Raw genomic sequence first — 24,027 nt, 5'->3', positions numbered from 1 at the left:
TCAAAAATTGCTGACAATAAAGTCTCGGAAACACAAAATGACTAACAAAAATTGGGAAGGAACTATTCCACGATTTAGTAGGACGACCAGCCGGTCGGAATTAGCACAAGTCTTGAAACAGGTTGAAATCGTTTGTCTTTACTTCCTTTTCCAGAAAAGTAATGTATAATAAAACAATTGTTAGTTCGGTTTATGTGATATTAGGAATAATCAAGGTCTCTGCAAGTGTTTTCAGCTTCGGCTTCCTGATAACACTTACCTCGACCTTGATTTTTCCGGATATCACAAAAACCTCATCCAATAATTGTTTAATATTCTACAGTACAGGATACAAAATGAAGTTGTGGATGGTGATATCAGAACACACTATTTATTGTTTATTGCTATCTCTATTATTTGCACAACTAATTATCTTCTGTTCATTACTACGCCCACTTACAAATTCGTGTCACCTGCGCCACAACTTCATTATATCCTGCACGGTAGAATTTTTTCTTATTCCTGATAATGCCGTGAATCGGCGAAGGCTCAGAATAAAGCTTAAGGCCTCACTTCACCGTTTACTTGACTTTTATTTGCTACTGAATTAAGGACAAATCAGTTAAACGTTTATTGTCAGTAAATCGTGACGTTATTTCGACCGTTGCTATTTTTTTCATACCAGCAGCTTTTTGATGTTCTAGGCGCCAATATAATTCGATCTTTGTAGGAAAAAATCCATTAACGGAAAACAAACCACTTTAACCATAGTCAAACTTAAATGCTCAACATCTGAAAATTTATCTGGCATTGCAGCAAATTATAAAAAAAAGTAATGAGCACGCGAACCAGCGTTTGTCTATAAAAAGCGTTTTTACGAATTACGCAGTGTATTTAATTCATCAAAGCCTACGAGCAGCACGTTCATTACTGGAGTCCGATCCGTTCTATTCATCGCCATGAATAAGGTCTCATTCTCGATGGTCTTCCTGTGCTTCATAGGTTTAGTGATGTTTTTGGCTTGCACTCAAGATGTAGAAGCTACCGTGCCAATTCTGCAGTGCCCGGGGAGACCGGGCTGCGAAAAATATCCAGGAAAAAAAGAAAAACTAAAGGAGAGATCAGAGGTAAATGAGAGATTAGATTTTATAAGCTCTTTCTCGTCAGTTTTTTGTTGTTGTTGTTGCCAACTGAACAACACGCTTAAACGCTTATCTGACACGAAGTGAAAAGTAAACTAAATTGAACGAGTATCAAAAGACAAGCCGGCAAAATTACTGAACAACTGGATAAAGAATACATAGCAAATAATTTCTACAAGTTTGCCCTTTTAGCCCTACTTAACAAATCGATTTGTATAACGACAATAGTATCTTAAATTTATGTTTGTTTTCTGTTTTGTTTTACAACTCTCGCAGAAACGATGCAATACCGACAGCCGATTTCACTTTTATTTCTTAGATAAATTGTTTGGTTCTGTCAGTAGCGAATGCGATATTTTTGTTTCACGGACACCTGTTGCCGCCAACGGAGCGAGAGGAAATACACTTATTTTCTAATGTTGTTGGCAACGAGTTTGGGACTACTTATAGTCATATAAATTGACTGTTTGAACATTATTTCAAATCTTCTCTTAATATACTAAATGACAAGCTCTATTTCTCTTTTCAGATGGTTCGCACCAGAAGAGATAACATTTGTGAAGTCGCCCGTGCTCTGAAATGCGCAGATGATCAAACCATTTGAAGAAGGCTTGACGCAGAAACTGACTGATGCCACTATAAAAAAAACGTGTTCAATTAATTAGAGAACTGACATTAAAGAAGCTGTTTTGAAATAGATTGGGAAAGTTTCAATTAAAGATATTTGCATCAGTATCCTCGTCTTTTTTGTTCATTTAAGAGTAACGGTCAGAAAAATACCGTGGGCAAATTAAAAAACCCTATGTACTTTGTTTCCGTCAAAGCCATTTTATTTTGTGATTTCGATTTACGTGGCTGGAGTCACAATTTTGCCAAATTTCACACCCGCAATTCAATATTATAAACGCCCCTCGAGTTCGCAAACAAAAACGCACAGAGGTGTTTGGACACTTTTTTTTATCAACAGAGAAACTATTTTTCGTATTAAGAAAACAATTTCAGGGCATAAGCTAGACTCGCCGAACTGAATTAATTCAAAAATGAGGAAGAGGTTTTCACGATAACAGAATTTTTTAGACTTTTACTTAAACTTTTAATTAAACATGTGTGAAACATGTGGTATAACGCCAAATCTTCTAATCGCCGTTTAATCACACATTTAGACATTTATCTTAAAGCGAAATAGCCTGGATTGTTGATGGAAGGCAAGATTTGTACGATTATATCGAAGAACATATGTTGAACATATGTTTTTCCTAGGGGCCTAGTCAGCTCCCGTCAGCTCCGAGGGTAGATAAATTTGATTGATTGGTTGGTTGATTGATTGATTGATTTATTGATGGATTGACTGATTGAAGAACGTCAAATTTTGTCATGAAAGCGCACTCGTTAGTCGGGAAATTGAACAAAGCAGCAGCTCTAAAGCGAAATACATATCTCTTGTTTAGTCTTCCTTAGTAATTTGCTATTTTGATAGTCCTTTCTCGTAAAAAAAGAGTACCAGTCATAGCCGAACGGCTGGTAAAGTTTGCGTTTCAAAATGAGCTAAAATTGATCCAGGCCCCTCGCGGCTTCGCCGCTTGCTCGCGTGCGCGTTAACCCCAACAAAAACTTCCAGCTACGCAGGCAAGATTCTTAAACAATTAATAAAAAAAATTACAATGCTAGTTTCGTTTGTGAGTTAAGAATCTCATTTCTTTTTTTGAAAAATCAGATGAATATATTTACGTATTATTTTTGATGTACTTTTATTGTCAGTCTTGCCAGTACTAAGCCCTCTCTTCGTCACTCAAATTTGTGTAAATTCACTCTATGTTTGAAATGTAGGAATGCAGCTCGCGTCTTATAGTAGTATATCCGTGGCAATACATCAAGAAATGCTGTTTGTGCTCCATGCATTTTTTTTTATCAGACTAAGCATGTTCGTTCCTCTACTGGGTTTGATGTTCCTCTTTTTTTTCCAAGTTTGATCCTATACTGACAACGTTGTGTATGCTAAGTTTGAAGTTTACAGAACTTTTACGTACGTTTTTATAAGTGTTTTAAAGGTTTTCGTGGACTAAGAGTGATGAGTAAAAATCCATTAAGGAAAAACATCATCCCAACTTCAATAAAACTTAATGTTTTATATCAGTTACACTCGGCTGTCACTATAGCTACTAATTATATAAAGTCAGCGAGGACACAAACCAGCGTTTATCTATAAAAAGCGTTTTACAAATTACGTAGTGCATTTAATTCATCAAAGCTCACTACTAAAGCAGTGCTTTCATTGCCCGACGCCGATCTGTTCTATTTTTCACGATGAATAAGATCTCATTTTCGATGGTTTTTGAACTCATGTAACTCTTAACAAAATCGAAAATGTTTTGGCGTAAATATTTGCGTTGCTACTAGGAGGTTTCAACATACTCACTGACAAAAAAAAAATGAGCAGTTAGATATTAAATCTCTTATAATCTTATTTTGGTGTGTACTGTCGCTCAGTGTGTTCTCTTTGTTTTGCAATTATAGGAAACGTGATCAAGTAAAGAATTGACTGCATAAAAAGGCTATTTTCAAATAGACATGGAGATTTTCAATTAAATAAATTTGCATCAGTATCAGTTTTTTTTTTTTCCTTTTTTGTTTAAGAGCAACGGTCACGAAAAACCGAATCTTGATTTCGTGGCAAAAGTTAAAAAATCAATTTCTTTCATTTTTTTCAACATATAGCTATAAGGTAGATACTATTAAACCGTTTCCCCAAAAAGCCATTTTATTTTGTGAAAAATGAAATAATCACCTTGCGTGCGTGATCGGAGTCACAAATTTAAACAATCAGAAAATCGTCCCTCGCTCTTGAAATTTTTCAGTTTTATGAGTCTTGAAAGGTCTGAATATCATTCTTCTAGTCAAAGAAAAGGATTTTTTCTGTTGATAGAAAGTGTCCTAAATTTTTTTGCGAACGCGAGGAGAATTTATCATAGCAATTTTTGGGTTAGAAAGTGGACCATTTCGACCATGAAACCAAATATTTTAATTTTTCTTGAAAATAATAGGCTTCTGGCGCGAACAAACCACATCAGGTTTCATGTCTGCCAAAAATTAAAGAAATCATTTTATTAAATTCTGCTAATCAATGCTTGGTTTTTCCAAAACGATGTTCTTCATAAGCTTTTTTCACAACCATCTGGTTAACAGATAATTTGCGTGCAGTTGGCCTCCTACCGTATCATTTTGAATATAAAAGAAATATAAAACTTGAAGGAATCGCGCGCGCATTGATTGATCAGTTCGAGTACTTTATTAAAGAAATGAAAAACGCGGCGAAGAGCATTGTCGAGTTACATGAAGCACGCAGCATTTTTTAAGAACACGTACTAAGAGACGTACATATATATATAAGAATCGAACAACTATAAAACAGAAAGGCTGACGGTACGGTAGGATTGAACTATTGTAATTCCCTTCCAACATTTCGTCAGGCACGGCCTGAATTCACCAGGGAATGAATAAATAAAGTTTTTTAGCCAGCATAGCAGGTGTATTTTTGGCGGGAAGGTGCTGAATATTCAGAAGGAGTGTTTTAGCCGCCATATTGTATTGGATAGATCGTTGAAGCCTGGAGCAAGTACAAAAAAAACGTGTGTGTGTGTGTGGGGGGGGGGAGGGGGGGTAACGAGGTGATAATGAGAATGACGACCATTCTCCCATCCAGCTTTGCTTTCCTTCTGGAATTGATGACCGTGGCTATTCTTGGTTTTCATGTTACGTCATAAAATTATGAAATCAAAATTCACTAGGCCTGCTATATTTTCATTGTCATTTGGCGAAAGATAAACTAAAAATATATTTTTTTACAAATTTCTAGATCGATAGTGTCATTCGTTTTTAAGAACGCCTTCGCGTTAATATCAACTATACTTGGAAATAGGCCAAAATGAAATTCCTTCAAACTCGGCCTGAATAAAGCCCTAGGGGCACTAGTTACAAAAATATAAGTTTAAGATCAATCGGTTAATAATTGATTTTTTAACAATTTTTTTCTTCCCAAAGGCCGAAACCGGACAAAATCGAACACAAAAGTATGGTAAATTCGAAGGCTTCTACAATCGAAAATAAAGTTTGTCATTAAAAACGAATTTCATATCGTCTTTGTACCTCCATTCTACTATCCTCAAAAATAATTAGATCGCAATTTGATAAGAAGGCAAATATTTTACAAAATTTTGAAAGTCGCTACCTCAAGACAGCTAAAAATAGGCCAAAATTTACCATATTTTCAACTGCTTTAAAAGCCTTCTGGTACATCGCTTTGCCCAAAACGGCTTAATCAGCCTGAAAGAGCATGTTTTTTACTACAAATCTGTGAAATAAAATTTTTGGGTAATTAAAATCGCGAGCGCTGAGGCGGCGAAGTAAATGCAGCTATCTTCCTAAAAACCCGACCTTTGACCTTGCCGCAACGAAACCGCTAATAACGAGTTGTGACAATCTTTTCCTTAGTTTGCGTAGGTTTCTTGTTTTATCGGTTGAAAACACGTATTACGTGATGAATGCAATCTTACTTGATGCATGAAACGCCCAAAAGTCACATATAGACTTCTGTTTGGACAAAATAAAGCACTTCGTTTATAAATACGCATGCCGAAATTTAAACTTGAACGAATTCAATATTGAATTTGGTTTATGCGTTAAACTGCTTAAATCACGACAATACCCACCTGAATATTCATATTCACAGCGGTGCCATATCCCTGGAATAACGTTGAAAGGGAGCTGTATCAAAACTTTGCAATGTTTGCGACTGATACGAATCGAATTAATGTTAAAATTGTCACGCGCTGATTGTTCATGAGAGGTAAACGAATTAGGGTGCGTTTCTTTGGGAAAATCCAAAATTGGATTATTAATCTCAGATCACACGGATACTTTGCTCCCAAAGAAACGAAGAATCCGAAAACGGATTTTTTGCCATGACAATCCCGTAAACACATTTCGCACAGAACATAAAATATCAGCACAAATTTATTTTTCGTCGAATGTATCCTAGCTAAAATAATTTAAGCATACAAAATCTTTTACAAAAACCACACGTCGAAGTAGATCTTCTTTAGTGTTAAGCACAATGTGGCGAGAAAGCATCTGAGAGCGAAGAATGATTGCAAAATGATCAGTGCAAATTTCACTCGTGACAATTTCAAAAGGATACAACTTCCGTAGGCACAAAATGGCTGTTCTAGAAAACCTGCATCCCGTTTAAAATGATACTATATACCTATCTGAAGCTACCGTTTCCTTTTATCGTGAAATATTTTTGTATTTTGATCGAAATAACCGCCTAAAACTTTCCGTATGGCAGTGTTTACAAAGAGCGAACCTGTATTTTCACAGCAAAGACCGCTGGGCCAAGGTACTTTTTTCGAATCCTTTCCCAAAGACTGAAACGCACGGATCATGAATCCTAAAAATCCGGATTCAGATATGATCTGATGTATCCACTCGAAGTGTGGATTCTTCAGATCATTGATCCAAGATTAATCCATTTTCGGATATAGGTAAAGAAACGCAAAATCCGTTTTTGGATCAAGAATCCGGATTTGGATTTTTCCCAAAGAAACGCACCCTTAATGTATTGTTTCCACGGGCAACCCCAAAATAGGCACTTCCGTAACATGAGCGATAAAGTTTTTTTTTTTCATTAAAGGCTGTCTTTAATATAGGATAAGCAATATATTAAACCACACTTACAAATCATTTCCTTTTCAATGAACCAATTTTTATCTTTTGTAAAATAATTTGAAGTTCGTTTACGCTGGAATTTACACAGAATTATTGACAGGTGTCACCAGTTTTCCGATAAATGTTCATTTTAGTATCGAAACTTGCAAGAAAAAGAAATCTTCTTTTAGTTTTCTCATTGAACTGTGATTGCATTTTTGACATAAGAGAAAAAAAGGCGAAAAGTTTAAAGTAAGTAAGTAAGTACGTTTACTCGAAAAAAATTCTTGTGTTCGCTCGTTGAGTGTTTAATATTATGGCTTGCTGTGGATACGCAAAACATGTTGGCGGTGATTGTGGTTCGAGTACAGAACGACAAGCGAACGGTCATGATGAGTGTGTACGACTAGCTGAATGCTGTAAAGATATCAAAGTCCACCTAAAAACTTGCTGTGTTTCTGATTCGTCATTAAATTCAGAGGCAACACTTTTGCTGGCTAGGGCAGGTAAGTGAAACTCAAGTTAATGCAGTTTTTGCATTGTTTACATAATCAAATATATTTTATTTTGTCTCTGGACATTTTGTTTTTATCTTTCCCTGTTAAAGGTATATTTGATGAAGACGAGTCGAATTTAAATCTAACAATTTGCCCAAGACACCGCGACGCATTTGGGCTAAGGTGGCGAAAAAACAGAAAAACCTGCTCAATTCCGACTTCATGGGCAGCGCATAGAAAACCTAATGTAAAGGGGGAGCGAGGGATAACACTTGGGCAGTCCCGTCGCCTTTACAAAGTCACCACAGTCATAATCCCTGTTGGTTCAAGTACGTTTTTAGAACTTCTTGTGAGAAATGTTTCGACCTTCACTTTACCCTCACCCGTTGTTTGATTGAACGCAAATATCCTTTGGTCTCGTCACGCCTTTCTTCCCACATTGGGGAGAAAAGATTGCGTGACGAACCTGAGGATTCAACGAAGGGGCTTTCATTTATTAGTGCTTTGAAGCCAATCTGAAAAATTACTCATAGTGCCTTACAAATAACAGCCACCTACCAATCCCTTTTATTGGTGAGAAAAATGTCACGTCCCCCATTTTATTTATTGTTTTGATGTATTATTTTCCCAATAGTGTGTTGTCATGCCCCCCACCCCCCCCCCCCCCCGTCCCCGGGTTAAGCTTCCCAAAATAACATAAACCCACATATACACACACACACTTTCGCTACTCTCCTCTGTGTACCATTAAAGGGAAGCGTTTTGTTTTTAAATGCTTGAAAAGGTTCTCCGATGTGGGTGGGGCGGGGCGCGATGGATGGAGTGTAATTTTTGTATCTACTCGATTAAGGAAAGTCTATTTTACACTGTATGAAACGTGTGAAATGGGTGGAATTGTAAACGGTGATCAATCAAAGCAATGTACAAAATAAATTAAATATGTTCTTCCTTACAAAAAACACCTTAAAAAAAAAGCAACAGAGTGCAGTTATTATAAATATTCAATCGCGATCGCGAGGGGGTTAGTCACAATCAGAGTGAAAGCAATCTTTAGAGTCAGAGTCAGGACATGATTTCCCCTAAGGTTGTCGAACCGTCAGTCACCAACAACAGTGAAAACTGTTCTTCATACGACAGAACTATACTGTCACCCGGACGATCACACGATACGACCTTTCTGATACTCCTGGGTTCAAACCATTTACTAAAAATAAAATCCTTGTATAACATATGGTTCAAGGTCGAATGAATGAGTTTTTATTTTGACAAGACATGTACGACATGCATTCATTGTTTTATTCACGTTCACGATCTTGCATATTACGTATGCTGAATATAATTCCACACGCACTAGCTCACAAATATCTCTTCGCAAGAAAACGAAAGTCCCGAAAGTATGAAAATGTCAGTTGTCCTAAGTTTCAGAAAAAAAAAAATTATTATTTTAAGTGGATAAATAACTATCTCTTCTTCTTGCCCATATATGGTCAAAATGTTAACGATATCTGTCATCCGTACATAACAGATATCCTGCGTTATACGTAGGTTGCGAAGATTATTCCGAAATCTTGTAAAACGCTGCATAATTACAGTTTTTCTTTCTGCAAAATGTGTTTCGTTGACAATTTGTTGAATAATATAAAACAATTATCCTGCTCAATCTTGCGGAATATCGTCTGATTTTAGCCAACTCGGCCTACGGCCTCGTCGGCTAAGTATCAGGCGATGTTCCGCGCGATTTCGCAGGGTAATTGTTAATTAAGTTAACAGAGGGAACGAGCGGAGGAGTAACAAGCCATGATGAAGAGGCCGCTGCCCGGGGAATAGTCGAAATTTCCAATCAGAGGGTGGGCGTTAAAGCAAACAAAAAAAGCTGGGCGATTCAGTGAAGCGCAGAGGAAGTACCTTGACGATAAGTTTAACATCGGCCAGCAAACGGGTCACAAAATGGATCCAGGGTCAGTAGCTTGTGACATGCGCTATGCCAAAACTTCAGAGGGTACCCGCTTTTTACCAGAGATCAATTCCTAACTGCACAACGAGTACAATCTTACTTTTCACGCAACGCAGCCAAGCTACGTCATCAGCACTCAGAGGATGACGGTGTGAGTGATCACGAGGCTGCTCTCGAGCAACAGCAATACTGGGACACTCGTGAACAAGTTCTTCGAGAGGTCCAGCTTCAGCATCCTGTCATTTATGACAACTTTGATCTTTGCGCCATGTATGATGCAAACAGGCTGAATAAGCTCAGTGTTGACATGTTAAAGTATATTTGTGAATACTTTGACGTAAACAAGGAACAACTTGCAGTACGAAGGAAAAAAAAAGTAAAGTCTGTCTCCGAGCCATGAGGCCCATACAGCCGGAGCTTATCCCGGTTTCCGTAGCATTAAGCGACTTGGAGTATTGCTGGATGGGATGCTAGTCCATCGCAGGGTTACCCCCCAGCAGTAAATTCGCCGGTACCCATTTATACACCTGGGTGGAGAGAGGCAATGTGAGAGTAAAGTGTCTTGCCCAAGAACAGGCCTCGAACCCGCGCGCTAGCCATTAGGCCACCGCGCCACCATTAGGCCACCGCGCCTCCCACAGTACGAAACAGTACGAAGGAAGCCGCGATATATTGCGCTAATAGGCAAACTTATAGAGTCATGTTCCTGCCATGAGCAGCAGTAGCAGTTATGCAGAGAAATGAAAGCATCCAAGGGTCCCTTGCTACTACAGTATTTTTTTCCATCCATACTCCTTCTGGCCTAACAGACTGTAAATAGTTCATGTATTTTGTAGTTTTTTTTCCCGCTCAGATTGAATTGGAGCAGTGTCGCTAGTTTATGTGAAGTGAGCTTTATATAAACAAACATTCTGTGTAAATTCCAGCGTAAACCAATTTCAAATTAATTTACTTTAGATAAAAAAAAGGTCCCTTAAAAAGAAAATAATTTGTAAGTGTGGTTTTATATCGTTTATCCTATAAGACAGCCTATAATGAAAAAAAAAAACTTTATCGCTCATGTAACGGAAGTGCCTATTTTGGGGTTGCCCGTGGAAACAATACATTCGTTTTCCTCTGATGAACAATCGGCGCGTGACAATTTTAACATTAATTCGATTCGTATCAGTCGCAAACATTGCAAAGTTTTGATTCAGCTCCCTTTCAACGTTATTCCAGGGATATGGCACCGCTGTGAATATGAATATTCAGGTGGGTATTGTCGTGATTTAAGCAGTTTAACGCATAAACCAAATTCAATATTGAATTCGTTCAAGTTTAAATTTCGGCATGCGTATTTATAAACGAAGTGCTTTATTTTGTCCAAACAGAAGTCTATATGTGACTTTTGGGCGTTTCATGCATCAAGTAAGATTGCATTCATCACGTAATACGTGTTTTCAACCGATAAAACAAGAAAACTACGCAAACTAAGGAAAAGATTGCCACAACTCGTTATTAGCGGTTTCGTTGCGGCAAGGTCAAAGGTCGGGTTTTTAGGAAGATAGCTGCATTTACTTCGCCGCCTCAGCGCTCGCGATTTTAATTACCCAAAAATTTTATTTCACAGATTTGTAGTAAAAAACATGCTCTTTCAGGCTGATTAAGCCGTTTTGGGCAAAGCGATGTACCAGAAGGCTTTTAAAGCAGTTGAAAATATGGTAAATTTTGGCCTATTTTTAGCTGTCTTGAGGTAGCGACTTTCAAAATTTTGTAAAATATTTGCCTTCTTATCAAATTGCGATCTAATTATTTTTGAGGATAGTAGAATGGAGGTACAAAGACGATATGAAATTCGTTTTTAATGACAAACTTTATTTTCGATTGTAGAAGCCTTCGAATTTACCATACTTTTGTGTTCGATTTTGTCCTGTTTCGGGCTTTGGGAAGAAAAAAATTGTTAAAAAATCGAAAATTAACCGATTGATCTTAAACTTATATTTTTGTAACTAGTGCTCCTAGGGCTTTATTCAGGCCGAGTTTGAAGGAATTTCATTTTGGCCTATTTCCAAGTATAGTTGATATTAACGCGAAGGCGTTCTTAATAAGGCTGATTAAAATGCATTGATGATTTTCGTGGCATGTAAAGGGTAAAGTAAACTTTTTGGTTGCAAGTAAAGATACCAGAAAAGGAAATAAGCAGCAGTTTTCATTTGTTACATGTATCAGGCCTCTGAATTGATAATAAATTATGTTGACTTTACTGTTTCCTGCCAATTTCAATTCTTAGAAGTCACATGTAAGAGGCATCTGTTAGTTTCTTTTAATTATTTGCCTTCTGTCACAGTGTCTGCCATTCTTTAACAGAGAAAATGTATGTCGAATAATACCACTGTCCTGTATAAAATGGCTGAGTTACCTGGTTATTAACTAAAGAACCCTTAAGCAAATGTGAAACAGTTTGGTGAAAAAAAATTCCCTAGCTTCTTTCTAGCTTTCTTTCTAATTGTGTCCCCAATTAGTCCATAAGGGCTAAACACACAGACACGGTAATAAAGTTTTTATCTTATCTTATCTTACCAGCTTCGCAGCATCTTAAGGTACCTCATATCTTGTTACCACTATACGTGTCTCTCTCAGCATTAATTATTTTAAGCTCTGAAATAATCTTCACTTCTTAGCTGCTTAGCTAGAAGGCCTCGATGGACTACTGGATGGTTACTTTTCAGTTAGAATATGGGGTTATTTATCACTTACCAGCTAGAATTTTAAACATGACTCAACTATGACGTACGTTTAACAGATTTCATAGACAATTACAAAAATTGTCGTTTGTCAGCAGACATTTAAAATTTATTTTGGCTAATTCTGGGCTATCAGTTTATAATATACCACATTCACGACTTTGCTCATAGAGCCTTTGATTAAAATTTAACCATGGTTATTGCGGCCAAATTTTGACCATTTATTTTGGCCAAAAATTTGGCCTTATAACAATGGTCATTTTGGTTATTTTACATTTATGCTTTAATGTCTGATAACCAATTATTAAACGTCTTTGAAGTTGTTCTCTTTCTGTTACAGGATTAAGTATTTACATCGTTTTTGGTCTATTCTACGTTCATCTTTTGTCGCGGGTAATTAGTTATATCCGGGAACATTTTACGTTTGGGCTTCCGTATTGTGCTCGATATAACGAGGATTTTTTTATGTGGAGGTTCTGTTTTCATACATTTTACTGTAGTTGGTCCGGGTAAAAGAATATCGTTATACCGTTCGTTATAAAGGGGTCCGTTAAATTGAGGTTCCAGTGTAGTTCCCAGAACCCATGCTATCCTCGTGCCTAGACACCACAGCTCCTTCGCCGCTCGCCACTTCCGTTCACGAAGAGACTGAAAAGAAATAGTTTAAACACCAACGTCGAAAGTTGCAATGTTGTTATGTTGGCTTAAATCTGATTAAAACTGTCATATCTGTAGATGAGGGACTCAGATACGAACTACGGATAGAGTATGAAGTGAACACTGAAATGAATACTGTTGTGTCAGTGCAAGCAAAGAAATACAACTCTGGCAGGAAGGTGACTAATATTAGTAGAATTCTACTAATATACAAATGAAAATGCGACAAAACAGTGAGATAAAAGAACCCCAAAATAGCTCTCTGTATGTAATTACAGTAGAACTCCAGTTACTCGATCTAAACGAAAAACAATTCGAATTATCGGGGATTCGAGTTTTCGGGGTCAATAGAATTTTTAATTTGCCAAGTTAATAATCGATAGTTTACTTATTTTTCAGCACTTCAGTACAGTGCAAATCGAACTTATCTCGCCAGAAACTCCAACACGACTATACATTCTTATGATAAGAGAGGAAAATGGCTGTCAAATACGTGATCTGTTCGATTCGTTGCTCTAATCAATGGGCAACCGTGGCGAGTTGCAAGAACCGGAATTCGAGTTATTGGAGAACATTTGACCCAAATTTTGATCTAGGGAAACGAAATTTAGATCGAGTTTGTGGGCTTGTTGAGTTATCCGAGTTCGTGTTAATCGAGCAAAAATGACTGAAAAGTGGGGTCAAATCCAAGGGAAATGGAAGAAAGCTCTAGTTAGCGTGATGTTCAAATTATCCGAGTTCGAGTCAGAGGGGTTCTACTGTACATCTCTGTGATGAAACTGTGCATGGAGTATATTGGTTTAAGTTGCCTGTTGACATATGGGATCCGCGTATTGTTTTTCCAAGGGCAAATTAACATATCAATTATACCAAAAATAATCAAAACAGACAAACCACTAAAGAAAAAGTGAAAATTTTTAATGAAAAATACATGCTTAAAAAAGGATGAACAGCAAAAAAGACAACAATAGTTGAAGAAATAATATAATTTTTGACAACTGAAACAAGGGATTTTCCTTTTCCTGTAGAGAGTTTGCTTACTACACGTGAATGACAGTACATTCAAATAAAAATATATATATTAAAAATCTTAAGAAAAACTTTAATAATAGACTTCATTTTAATGAACTAAATTAAACCCACAGCTGTTATTATATTGTCTTCACTGTCATTTCTTGGCTTACGAGAAATACATGTTTGCCTTGAGATCGCGCAAACGGCGTGCTGTCAGTTTGGAATAAACCTTGCTACGAAGTAGATCAAGTTTAATTTCAAGGATTTGTTCGAAGAGGCAAATACTTTAGCCGCAGTAGAGCTTCGTCTGAGAGGACTTTAACAGGCGTAAAGGAAAAGGCCTTGTAGAATGGCTCAGAATCTTGATAGGAACACGGCGACTATTGTTTTTGAGACTGCCATTTTTTGCTTGGTGCTGTTTCTTTCGCTGGTTGGAAACCTTCTTGTCTGCTATGCTGTTTACAGAAACCCGAGACTACGCTGTTCGAGCAACTACTACATCATTTCCTTGGCATTCAGCGACATTTTTCAAGCTCTGTGTACAATGCCGCTATCGATTATGATGCTGGCAACTGGTGTTTGGCCTTTTGGGACTTCTGCATCGGGGACTTCTGCATGCTACTTCATGGCCATTTCCAAGTATGCCTTGGCGAAAATTTCCGTTTACACCATGGTACTAATGGCACTGAACAGATACTACAAAATAGTAAAACCAGCCAAGTACCAAACCACATTTAAGAAGAGATTTATCACGATAACAGCATCACTCGTGTGGGCTCTAGGCCTTCTCTACACTCTTCTCGTCGCATTTTTCCTTGGCTCTGACGCAAAACCAAACCCAGATTTTGCCCTCTGCGTTATACAGTATAGTCCATTGGCCGTTCCCGTTTCGATCGTTGCCATGCATCTGCCGTATATTATAATTATTTTCTGCTACTGGAAAATTCACAGGGTCGTCAAGATGCACAATGCAAATGTTTCATGGCAAGGTTCCAATGTAGAAGATGTAAAGATCAGCAAAACTCTGTTCGTCACCGTTATCGCTTTTATTGGTCTTTGGTTGCCGGCTAATTGCATTTATTTAACATCCCTTTTCCTCCCGTCCTCTTTCCCACGTCAGCTAAAACTTCTCGGAACTTTCCTTGTTTTCTCGTCGAGTTGTGTCAATCCCTTCATTTATGGTTTCATGAATCGCTCATTCAAAAACGAGTTTAAGAAATGTTTTAAGTTGAGAAAAACGCATACGGTAGGCACAGAATCCAGTTAAGAACAAAAAAAGGACTTTCGCTTGTAAACATAACGTTAGTTATTTTAATTAGTTAGTAACAACAGTGACATTTTTTTTTCTATTCAGGCCATTTTTTATTAAGCGAAATACGTCCGACAACTCTTTACCGTCCTTGGAAAAACTATAACATTAGTTGCTTTTGGTTTTATCCTCATCGACGCTGCCAAAAACACCAGGTGTAACTAATATAATGATAAAATTATTAAATAATCTTGGCTGTAAATATATGTTATTGGCGCTTATTTAACGGCATATATGGACTTCAATTTTTTTCTTAGGAAAACATAATAGTTAATATATGCGATAGCGTGAAATCGCTTTAGATGCAAAGCGTGAATCCAGTGCAAAATGACTGCCATTTCTTGACACACTTTCAATCTTTTGAGGAAAATAATATTCATAACACCTTACCTAGTAATACTTTAAAATAAGCTAGAACTAAATGTGCACAAATTTAATCTTATTTAGACATGGTATTAATAGTACAAAATAAGTATAATTAAAATACTAGTACTATTTATATTTCTCTAGCTGAATTTGAAATGGCATATAACACAAATTATACGTCACTATAATATGGATCTGTATACTTAGAGGGATTACGTTTGTGTAACGTGTGTATTGGAAGACTCCTCCTGTCGTTGTTCTATTAAGTAAGTAAGTAAGTAAGTAAGTAAGTAAGTAAGGCAGTCAGTCATTCAGTCAGTCAGTCAGTCAGTCAGACAGTTAGTCAGTCATTCAGTCGGTCAGTTAGTACTGAGGTAAGTAAGTGAAACCTTTATTTATACACGATGATACTTAATTCTTGTAGGGTCATGTCGATAAAAAATACAGGTTAAAATAAAACGAATAAAAAATTACTACAAAATTTGTACGATTATAAAGGTACTAAAATAACTTAAATTAAATGGTAAGAGTAGGATAAATATATCCACGTTTTTCAAACATCCATATATGGCATCACTATATATGGCTTTTTAAGACGAAAGAATGTCAACCTCTTTTGGAAAGCGTTCTCAAAAAATTAAAAGCTATCTACAGTGTGCACCTAAAAGCCAAAAGATGCAGTGGTCAACCAACACAATCGTCTTTTCTAGAACAACTCTTTAACTGAAATATTGTTTCATTTCATTTGCATCGTAGTGTCGACCCTTTTTCCCTGACCTGTTTATTTTTTTTTTATTCTCTCTCGTTTTTGACTTTGTTTATAATCATATACAAGCCTCGACTACCGTTTTTACCAGTTGCATGCTGATTGCTCGAATTTTCTTTTTCTTTTTTTTTTTCTCTCTCTGGCTTTTATGTGTATCACGCTAGAAGCACATAACTTCAATGTAATGTATCTAGAATACAGAGCAAATATTACAATACATGTAAGAGTATAAATAATTGTAAGTAAAAATACGCGTACCGAATGAGGGAATGCTATATAGCGCAAGTAAATTAAGTGTAAGTAAAATTAAACTTAGTGTAAGTATGTAAGGAAACTTTCTATAAGAAGTGCTAGTAATTGTCTTTTTTATGTACCCAAGTTATTGTATCGTTACTAATGTAAGTAACTATAGCGCATAAAGTAGTTTTTGTGTGTGTCTGTGTGTTGAAATAAAAGAGAAAATTTCAAAGAGTTTATGTTTCACGTTCCATTTACTAGAAGTTCTGGTATCCGAGAAGTTTTAATACCGTAAGTGTCTTAACGAAACAGCAGTATCGACCCATTACTAAGAACTTACATCCCAGAAGCCACGCTATTCTCGTGCCTAGAAACCAGAGCTCCTTCTCCACTTGCCTCTCCTGTTCACGAAGAGACTGAAAAGGAAGATTCACGCACTAACGTCGAAAGATGTAATACTGTTATTTTCTGATTTAAAAACATGTGTAGATGAGGGAATCATTTATGAACTACGGATAGAGCGTGAAGTGCAAGGAAAAAAAACATATTCAAGACGGAATGCAACTCTAGCAGGAAGCTTTCTAATAACAGAATGACCAAAACGTTTGGAGATGAATACTTATGAACCATGCAGCGAGTGTTCTCATGAAAATTGGACCAACAAAATGGCGAACATTTTCATAACGGCTGATAAAAACCAATCAGACCGTGCCATCAACGCTATCCATTGTTTTAGTATATACAAAATTAGACTTGTTTGCGAAATAAGCTGGCGGCATTTCGAGCGTTCAGTTTCTTACAAATCGCGTGCATAAATAGCCAGTATTACACACAAAGTAAAAATAAGCAATTTAATAAGTTGCGATACAGGATAAAACGTCTCATTGTTAATTCAGTGACCCTACTACTCTTTCAGATGTTTCAGAGAAAGGCAAAAAATATCAGAAATGTGAAACAAGCGTTTTGGTTTTCTGGATTAACCTGTAAAGAAATCTAGCAAGATGTCCACAAGACACTTGAAAGATTAGGTCATTGTGGCCGACAGTGTCCAGTAGCTCTACTATAATCAAATGCAATACCCTATGTGAAAATAACCAGTTGATTAAGCTTTCTGAATGTAAATTTATCACTGCGGTGATACTGTGGGAATATATTGATTTAAAGTTGCATGTTGACACATGGGATCCGCAAATCATTTCCAAAGAAAATTACCATCTCAATTATACCAAAAAAAAAATCAGAAACGACAATCCACCAAAAAAAGGGGAAGGATTGGAATAAAAAATTTATTTTAAATGCAGAGTGTACACACAACAAAACTGACAACAACAGCTGAGAGGATAATAGAAGTCTTGACAACAGAAGCAAGGAATATTCCTTTCTTTCCTAGGAGGAGTTTACTTATTCCACTTGTATGAATTGTACATTAAAATAAAGAAGTTTTAATTAAAAACCCCAGGATTTTAATTAACAATGGACTCCATTTTCATGGACTAAATTTGACTCGCAGCTGTTTTTTTTATAGCATTCACCGTCATTTCTTGGATAACAAGAAAAAAAATTGCTTGAGATGGTACAAACGGCGTACTGTCAGTTTGGAATAAACCTTGCTACGAAGAAGACCAGCCTTCAAAAGAACTGTTCGGAGCTGGAGGCAAATACTCAGGCCTCAGTAGAGCTTCATCTGAAAGGCCTTTTAGGGCAGCGTTTGGACTTAAATTAATAGGCGAAAAGAAAAAGACCCTGCAGAATGGCTCAAAATCTTGACAGGACCACAGCGACTGTTGTTTTAGAGACTGTTCTCTTCTGCTTGGTGATGTTTCTTTCGCTTGTTGGAAACCTTCTAGTTTGCTATGCTGTCTACAGAAACCAGAGACTTCGCTGTCCGAGCAACTACTACATCATTTCCTTGGCATTCAGTGACATCGTCCAAGCTCTGTGTACAATGCCGCTATCCATTATGATGCTGGCAAAAAGTGTTTGGCCATTTGGGACTTCTGCATGCTACTTCATGGCAATGTGCAAGTATGCCCTGGCAATAATCTCCATATACACTATGGTGCTGATGGCACTGAACAGATATTATAAAATAGTAAAGCCAGCGAAGTACCAAACCATATTTAAAAAGAGATTCGTTATTATAACAGCATTACTCGTATGGGTTGTTGTCGTTCTCTACACCCATTTCATGGCATTTGTCCTCGGGTTTGACGCCAAACCAAACCCAGATATCGCCATTTGCGCTATACAGTATCATCGATTCGCCGTTCCCGTTTTGAGCGTTGTTATGTACTTGCCGTTTATTATTATTATTTTCTGCTACTGGAAAATTTACAGAGTGGTGAAGATGCACAATGCAAATGTTTCGTGGCAGAGTTCCAACGTGGAAGATGTAAAGATCAGCAAAACTTTGTTCGTTACCGTTGTCGCTTTCGTTGGTCTTTGGATGCCGCCTAATTGCATTTATGTAGCGTCCCTTTTCTCCCGGTCCTCTCTCCCACGTCAGCTAGAGCTCTTCGCTGTCTTCCTAGTTTTCTCGTCGAGTTGTGTCAATCCCTTCATTTATGGTTTCATGAATCGCGCATTCAAGAACGAGTTTAAAAAATGTCTAAAGTTGAGAAGAACGCACACGATAGGTACCGAATCCAGTTAAGTACCAGCAGGGAACTTTCTCTCTTTTAAACACTATTTGACTTGGACTGTAATAAAATTGCACCTGCATTCTAACAACATTGACTTGAAATAAAAACGTCTTGTCCATTGAAAAACTATCGTTGCTGTTCTGGTTGGTTTTACCCGAATCGGTACCACCAGACACCAGGCGTAATAACCTTGACTGTAAATATAAATCATAGACCATATCCATAAAGGGCATATCTCGACTCAGTTTTTCTTAGGTAAACGTCAAGTATAATATATATCGTGCGATGGTTTGAAATATGAATCGCCTCAGATGCAAAGCGTGGAAGCTGTGGTTCATTTAATATAAATATGACTGCCCTTACTTGCCACGCATTCAATAACACCAGAAAACCATAAAGGGGTTGTACAACTCCTTTTGAGTGTCCTCGCTTCACTTAGTAATGCTTCAGAATATAAGCTAGTTAGAACTGAACATGTACATTTTTTTTATTTAAACATAGTCTTTATGGTACAAAATAATATAAGTTGCTACAAGTAAAATAGTAGTTATATTTCTGTAGCTGAATTGAAAATGACACATAACTTGTATTATATGCTATATAACGGTTACTATTAAACATATTATTTAAAACGTACTTGTATAACCAGAGGAATTACGTTTGTGTAACATGTGTTTGTTGGAACGTTTCTCCTGTCGTGTATCTATATAAAATAACCGGCACGCATACATGCATGCACAGGCGATGACGCTTTACAATGATCCCAGAAATTGCATTTTTCTTATTCATTTTAATTTTTATTTGCCTTGACTACAAAACGAACCTCCAATACATTACAAACCTACAGTATGATAAGATAAATACATTAAATCATTATGAACTTCGTCATTTAGCAACAGAAAGGCCCAGGATTGATTTCCACACCTAGTCGATACTGAAGATTGTGTGACATTTCCGTATTCAGAAATGGTCTGAAATGTAATGAAGTCAACACCGCTTACTAGAGTCGCTTACATGCATTTATGCAACTTATCAAACAAAACATTTTAGATCAGCTAAATCAGCAATAGGGTAGAAGTTCTTTCTGAACTCTGGCTTCTCGTACAAATAGGAATACGGATACCGTCACTGTGGAGATAAATACCCGAATAAATATTATCAAAAGCAGTAAAAGGAAGATGGCGAGTCGCGAAGGGAAAAGTTAAATATTATCGACAACAATGCACGTCAAAGCAAACAATGATTTCAGATAGCTCACCTTTGCAATCTAATCAAGATACTGCTGCCATCGGTCTCCCTTTTGGAAAGGTTTCAAAAGTTATGACACTAACCGGCCTTCACTCGTCAAATTCAACATCAGTCAACTTAGTCTGCCATCACGTATGCCGTCTTCGAATCCACGTACAACGGTAAAAAAGTTCTTTAATCGAGCTCACAATTATCCAGTACATCATTCTCCCCTGACCCCAAAACTCCGTTTAACTGTACGTTAGAAATCAAACGCGTTTTGCCGATGGATGCTCTTAAAGTTGATTCATACTCATTGACAATCAAAGATGGCGTACCGAAACTGAGTAAACAACAAAGTGCCTAGTTCCCAGTGCTACTCGGTTGGAGTAATCTTTCACTCCTCACACGGCCGTCCACCGGGCCATGGCATATAGGCGTCACCGCCTAAAAACTATAAAACTATAATTGTTCTCTTGTCCTGTCTAAAGTAATGGGAGTTTTTCACGTTACATTTCCCAATTTACTTACTATATATATTCAAACAATACGGTTTCTCAAAAGGAAAAATCCTCTTTAAAGAAAACTTAACATATACTATTGGCTTGTTTGTTTTGGTAGGAGTGAGGTCCAAAACAACTAAGAAATTACGCAACGAGAATAAGAAATCTTCGTCATTTTAAGAAGTTTGTGTAGGTTTGTATGTTTCCTTTCTCGAAGAATTTTTTCTTCCTATATCTTGCTTATTATTGCCTTTTTTAGAAAATTAAATGCAAAAATATAATGGAATAATTAAGTATATAACCAGAACAGTGGATGCGGTTACCTTGTTCTCATAAACGTTATCGTGGGGGTGATGTTTGACGTATTGTAATAAAACCCCACAAAGAATCGAAAGAAAGCATAAAACCAAAACAGTTGGCATTAATGCTATTTTACAGATGGAACTGCTGGGAGAGAGTATAATATTGCAAATTTGTATGTTGAAAGCTATTTTTAAGTTATAGTATAAAAGGTCTGGCGTTACATTTCTCAACACAATTAACAACTTCTTACTTTTGCTAAAATATTTCAAACTGAAAAATCCAGTCAAGAAATAGGTGAAAAAAATTTTTCAAGCATTTTGGCGATTAACCCGGACTAAAGAAAAACAAGTTTGTTTCAGTCGAGAAATGCCCACTGGGCACATTTTGGATGTCGGATTATTATGATCGACAGTGTCAATAGCTGCAATACAATCATGAACAATTATACCACACCGAGAACTTACCATTTTGATAGCTTTCTGGATGTTATTTCTTGATGAGATTGAAAGAGTGTTTTGTTGCAAATTCAAATTTTGAAATCGATTTATTCCCTGGATATGCGAGTTCTGCATTTCATTCCCAAAAGCAAATTAACAGCTCTGGGACATTATTATCAATTAAAAGATGATGTTCCACTTAAGCAAAAATGGAAAGCAAAGTATTTGCTTGCGAATGCCAGGTAAACATCGATCAAATTTGTCAAGAAGAGCTTCAAAGTAACAAGAGATCCGATAACAAAAGGTAGTTATGTTCTCCTTCCTTTATAGTTTTCTTACCTTACATGTATGAGCACTGCATTAAAAAAGATTTTCAATTAAAAGGCGGTTCTTACAAATCGCATGCATATAGCCAGAAGCCCACACTAAGTACATGATAAGCAATAATAGTAAAACTAGTTACGAGATAAAACTGCTTATTGTTAATTCAGTGGCCCTTCTACTTTTCCAGATGTTTCAAAGAGAGGCAAAATACCAAAAATGTGAAACAAGACTTGAGGCTTGTATATTGTTTACTAGATTAACTTGTAAACTGATTGTAGCAAGATGTCCACAGAACACTTTAATTTATAAATAAGGTCACTTTTTGTAGCCGATAGTGTCCAACAAATCTACTACAATCGAGGCAATATCTTACGAGAAATTAACATTTTGATAGCTTTCTGAATGTAATTTAAACTTTGTGATTAAACTAGGGCTTTTCACAAGTTGCTCGGCAACGTTTTGGCAACTTTTCTTATTTCGAGCAAATTGCATGAAACTGCTTAGAAATCTTACCTTCAAAGGGAAAGTACTTAGCATATATTTGGAGAGATTTTCTTGTTAAAAAGCAGCTTTTGGGTTTTTTGGGCGGAACTTTCGAGCAACTTTTATAAATCAAAAGCAACTTCTTGGGTTTTGTGGAGCAACTTATGAGCAACTTTTTGAGAAATTACGGGCACCTTTTTGGGGAAATATCGAGCAACTTGTGGAAAGACGTAGATGAAACTGAAGGAGTATATTGGTTCAAAGTTGCACGTTAACATATGGAATCCTCACATTCCTTTCCCACGGCAAATTAACATCCCAATTATACCAAAATCCACTAAAGAAAAAAAAGTGAAATATTTTAATTAAAAATGCATTTTAAATAAAGGGTGAGTAGCGAATTTGACAACAACAGTTGAGGAAATAATAGAAGTCTTGACAACTAAAACAAGGTATTTTACTTTTTTTCCTGCTGAGAGTTTGCTTATTGTACGTGAATGAGAGTACATTCAAATTAAAAAACGTTTTTATTAAAAATCTAAGAATGAATTTAAACAATGGACGTCAGTTTTAATTACAGTAGAGTGTAACTAAATTTAACCCGCAGCTGTCATTATATTGCATTCTCTGTCTTTTCTTGGCTTACAAGAAATAATTGTTTGCTTGAAATCGCACAAACGGCGTACTGTCAGTTTGGATAAAAAATTGCTACAAAGTAGACCAAGTTTCAAGGAATTGTTCGAAGAGGCAAATACCCAGGCCTCAGTAGAGCTTCATCTGAGAGGTATTTAAGAGCAGCGTTTGGACTTTTACAGGCGAAAAGGAAAAGACCCTGCACAATGGCTCAAAATATTGACAGGAGCACAGCGACTGTTGTTTTTGAGACTGCCATATTTTGCTTGGTGTTGTTTCTTTCGCTTTTTGGAAATCTCCTTGTCTGCTATGCTGTTTACAAAAACCCAAGACTACGCTGTCCGAGCAACTACTACATCATTTCCTTGGCGTTCAGCGACATTTTTCAAGCTCTGTGTACAATGCCGCTATCGGTTGTGATGCTAGCAACTGGATTTTGGCCATTTGGGACTTCTGCATGCTACTTCGTGGCCGTTTGCAAGTATTCCTTGGCGAAAATCTCCATATACACTATGGTGCTGATGGCATTGAACAGATATTATAAAATAGTAAAACCAGCCAAGTACCAAACCATATTTAAAAAGAGATTCGTTATTGTAACAGCAGTACTCGTTTGGGTTCTAATCTTTTTCTACACTATTCCTGCAACATTTGTCCTCGGCTATGACGTAAGACCAAACCCAGGTTTCGCCATATGCACTATACATGTTTCATCAATTCGCCGTTCCCGTTTTGAGCGTTGTCATGTATTCGCCTTATTTTATTATCATTTTCTGCTACTGGAAGATTTATAGAGTGGTGAAGATGCATAGTGCAAATGTTTCATGGCAAAGCTCCAATGTGGAAGATGTTAAGATCAGCAAAACTCTTTTCGTCACCGTTATCGCTTTTGTTGGTCTTTGGATACCGGCTACTTGCATTTACTTTGCAGCCATTCTAGAATTCTCTCTCCCACGTGAGCTTACACTCTTCGCATTGTTCCTTGTTTTCTCGTCGAGTTGTGTCAATCCTTTTATTTATGGTTTCATGAATCGCGCATTCAGAAACGAGTTCAAGAAATGTTTGAAGTTAAGAAGAACGCATACGATAGGTACAGAATCCAGTTAAGTAGAAAATGAGAGCTTTCTC

General features: G+C 36.9%; 2 protein-coding genes, 1 long non-coding RNA gene and 1 pseudogene across 3 annotated transcripts; all 4 read left to right on the top strand.

Annotated features, from left to right (window-relative positions):
• The first annotated feature begins 863 nt into the window (after window positions 1-863).
• Window positions 864-1,856, top strand: LOC144663975 (uncharacterized). Its single transcript, XR_013572709.1, has 2 exons — window positions 864-1,106; window positions 1,651-1,856. It is a non-coding gene; the product is annotated as an uncharacterized LOC144663975 (long non-coding RNA).
• A 12,074-nt stretch (window positions 1,857-13,930) lies between these two features.
• LOC144662910 (melatonin receptor type 1B-like) lies at window positions 13,931-14,938 on the top strand. Its single transcript, XM_078523845.1, has one exon. The coding sequence runs from the start codon at window positions 14,019-14,021 to the stop codon at window positions 14,934-14,936; it is 918 nt and encodes a 305-aa protein (XP_078379971.1). The 5' UTR covers window positions 13,931-14,018; the 3' UTR covers window positions 14,937-14,938.
• Window positions 14,939-18,062: 3,124 nt separating this feature from the next.
• On the top strand, window positions 18,063-19,412 carry LOC144662911 (histamine H2 receptor-like). The gene has a single exon (XM_078523846.1). It carries the CDS (start codon window positions 18,098-18,100, stop codon window positions 18,998-19,000), a length of 903 nt encoding a protein of 300 aa, XP_078379972.1. The 5' UTR covers window positions 18,063-18,097; the 3' UTR covers window positions 19,001-19,412.
• A 3,551-nt stretch (window positions 19,413-22,963) lies between these two features.
• On the top strand, window positions 22,964-24,027 carry LOC144663906 (somatostatin receptor type 5-like; annotated as a pseudogene).

This window comes from Oculina patagonica, chromosome 8, assembly GCF_052425735.1.
Source record: "Oculina patagonica isolate OP01 chromosome 8, crgOcupat, whole genome shotgun sequence".
In the NCBI taxonomy this organism is placed as follows: domain Eukaryota; kingdom Metazoa; phylum Cnidaria; class Anthozoa; order Scleractinia; family Oculinidae; genus Oculina; species Oculina patagonica.
The sequence above is the reverse complement of the archived record's forward strand: the minus strand, read 5'-3'. Positions and strand labels throughout refer to the sequence as shown.

What these genes read in the sequence shown, in the direction of transcription:
- LOC144662910 (XM_078523845.1), top strand. Translation starts at nt 14,019, where the DNA reads ATGGCTCAGAATCTTGATAGGAACACGGCGACTATTGTTTTTGAGACT.
- LOC144662911 (XM_078523846.1), top strand. Translation starts at nt 18,098, where the DNA reads ATGGCTCAAAATCTTGACAGGACCACAGCGACTGTTGTTTTAGAGACT.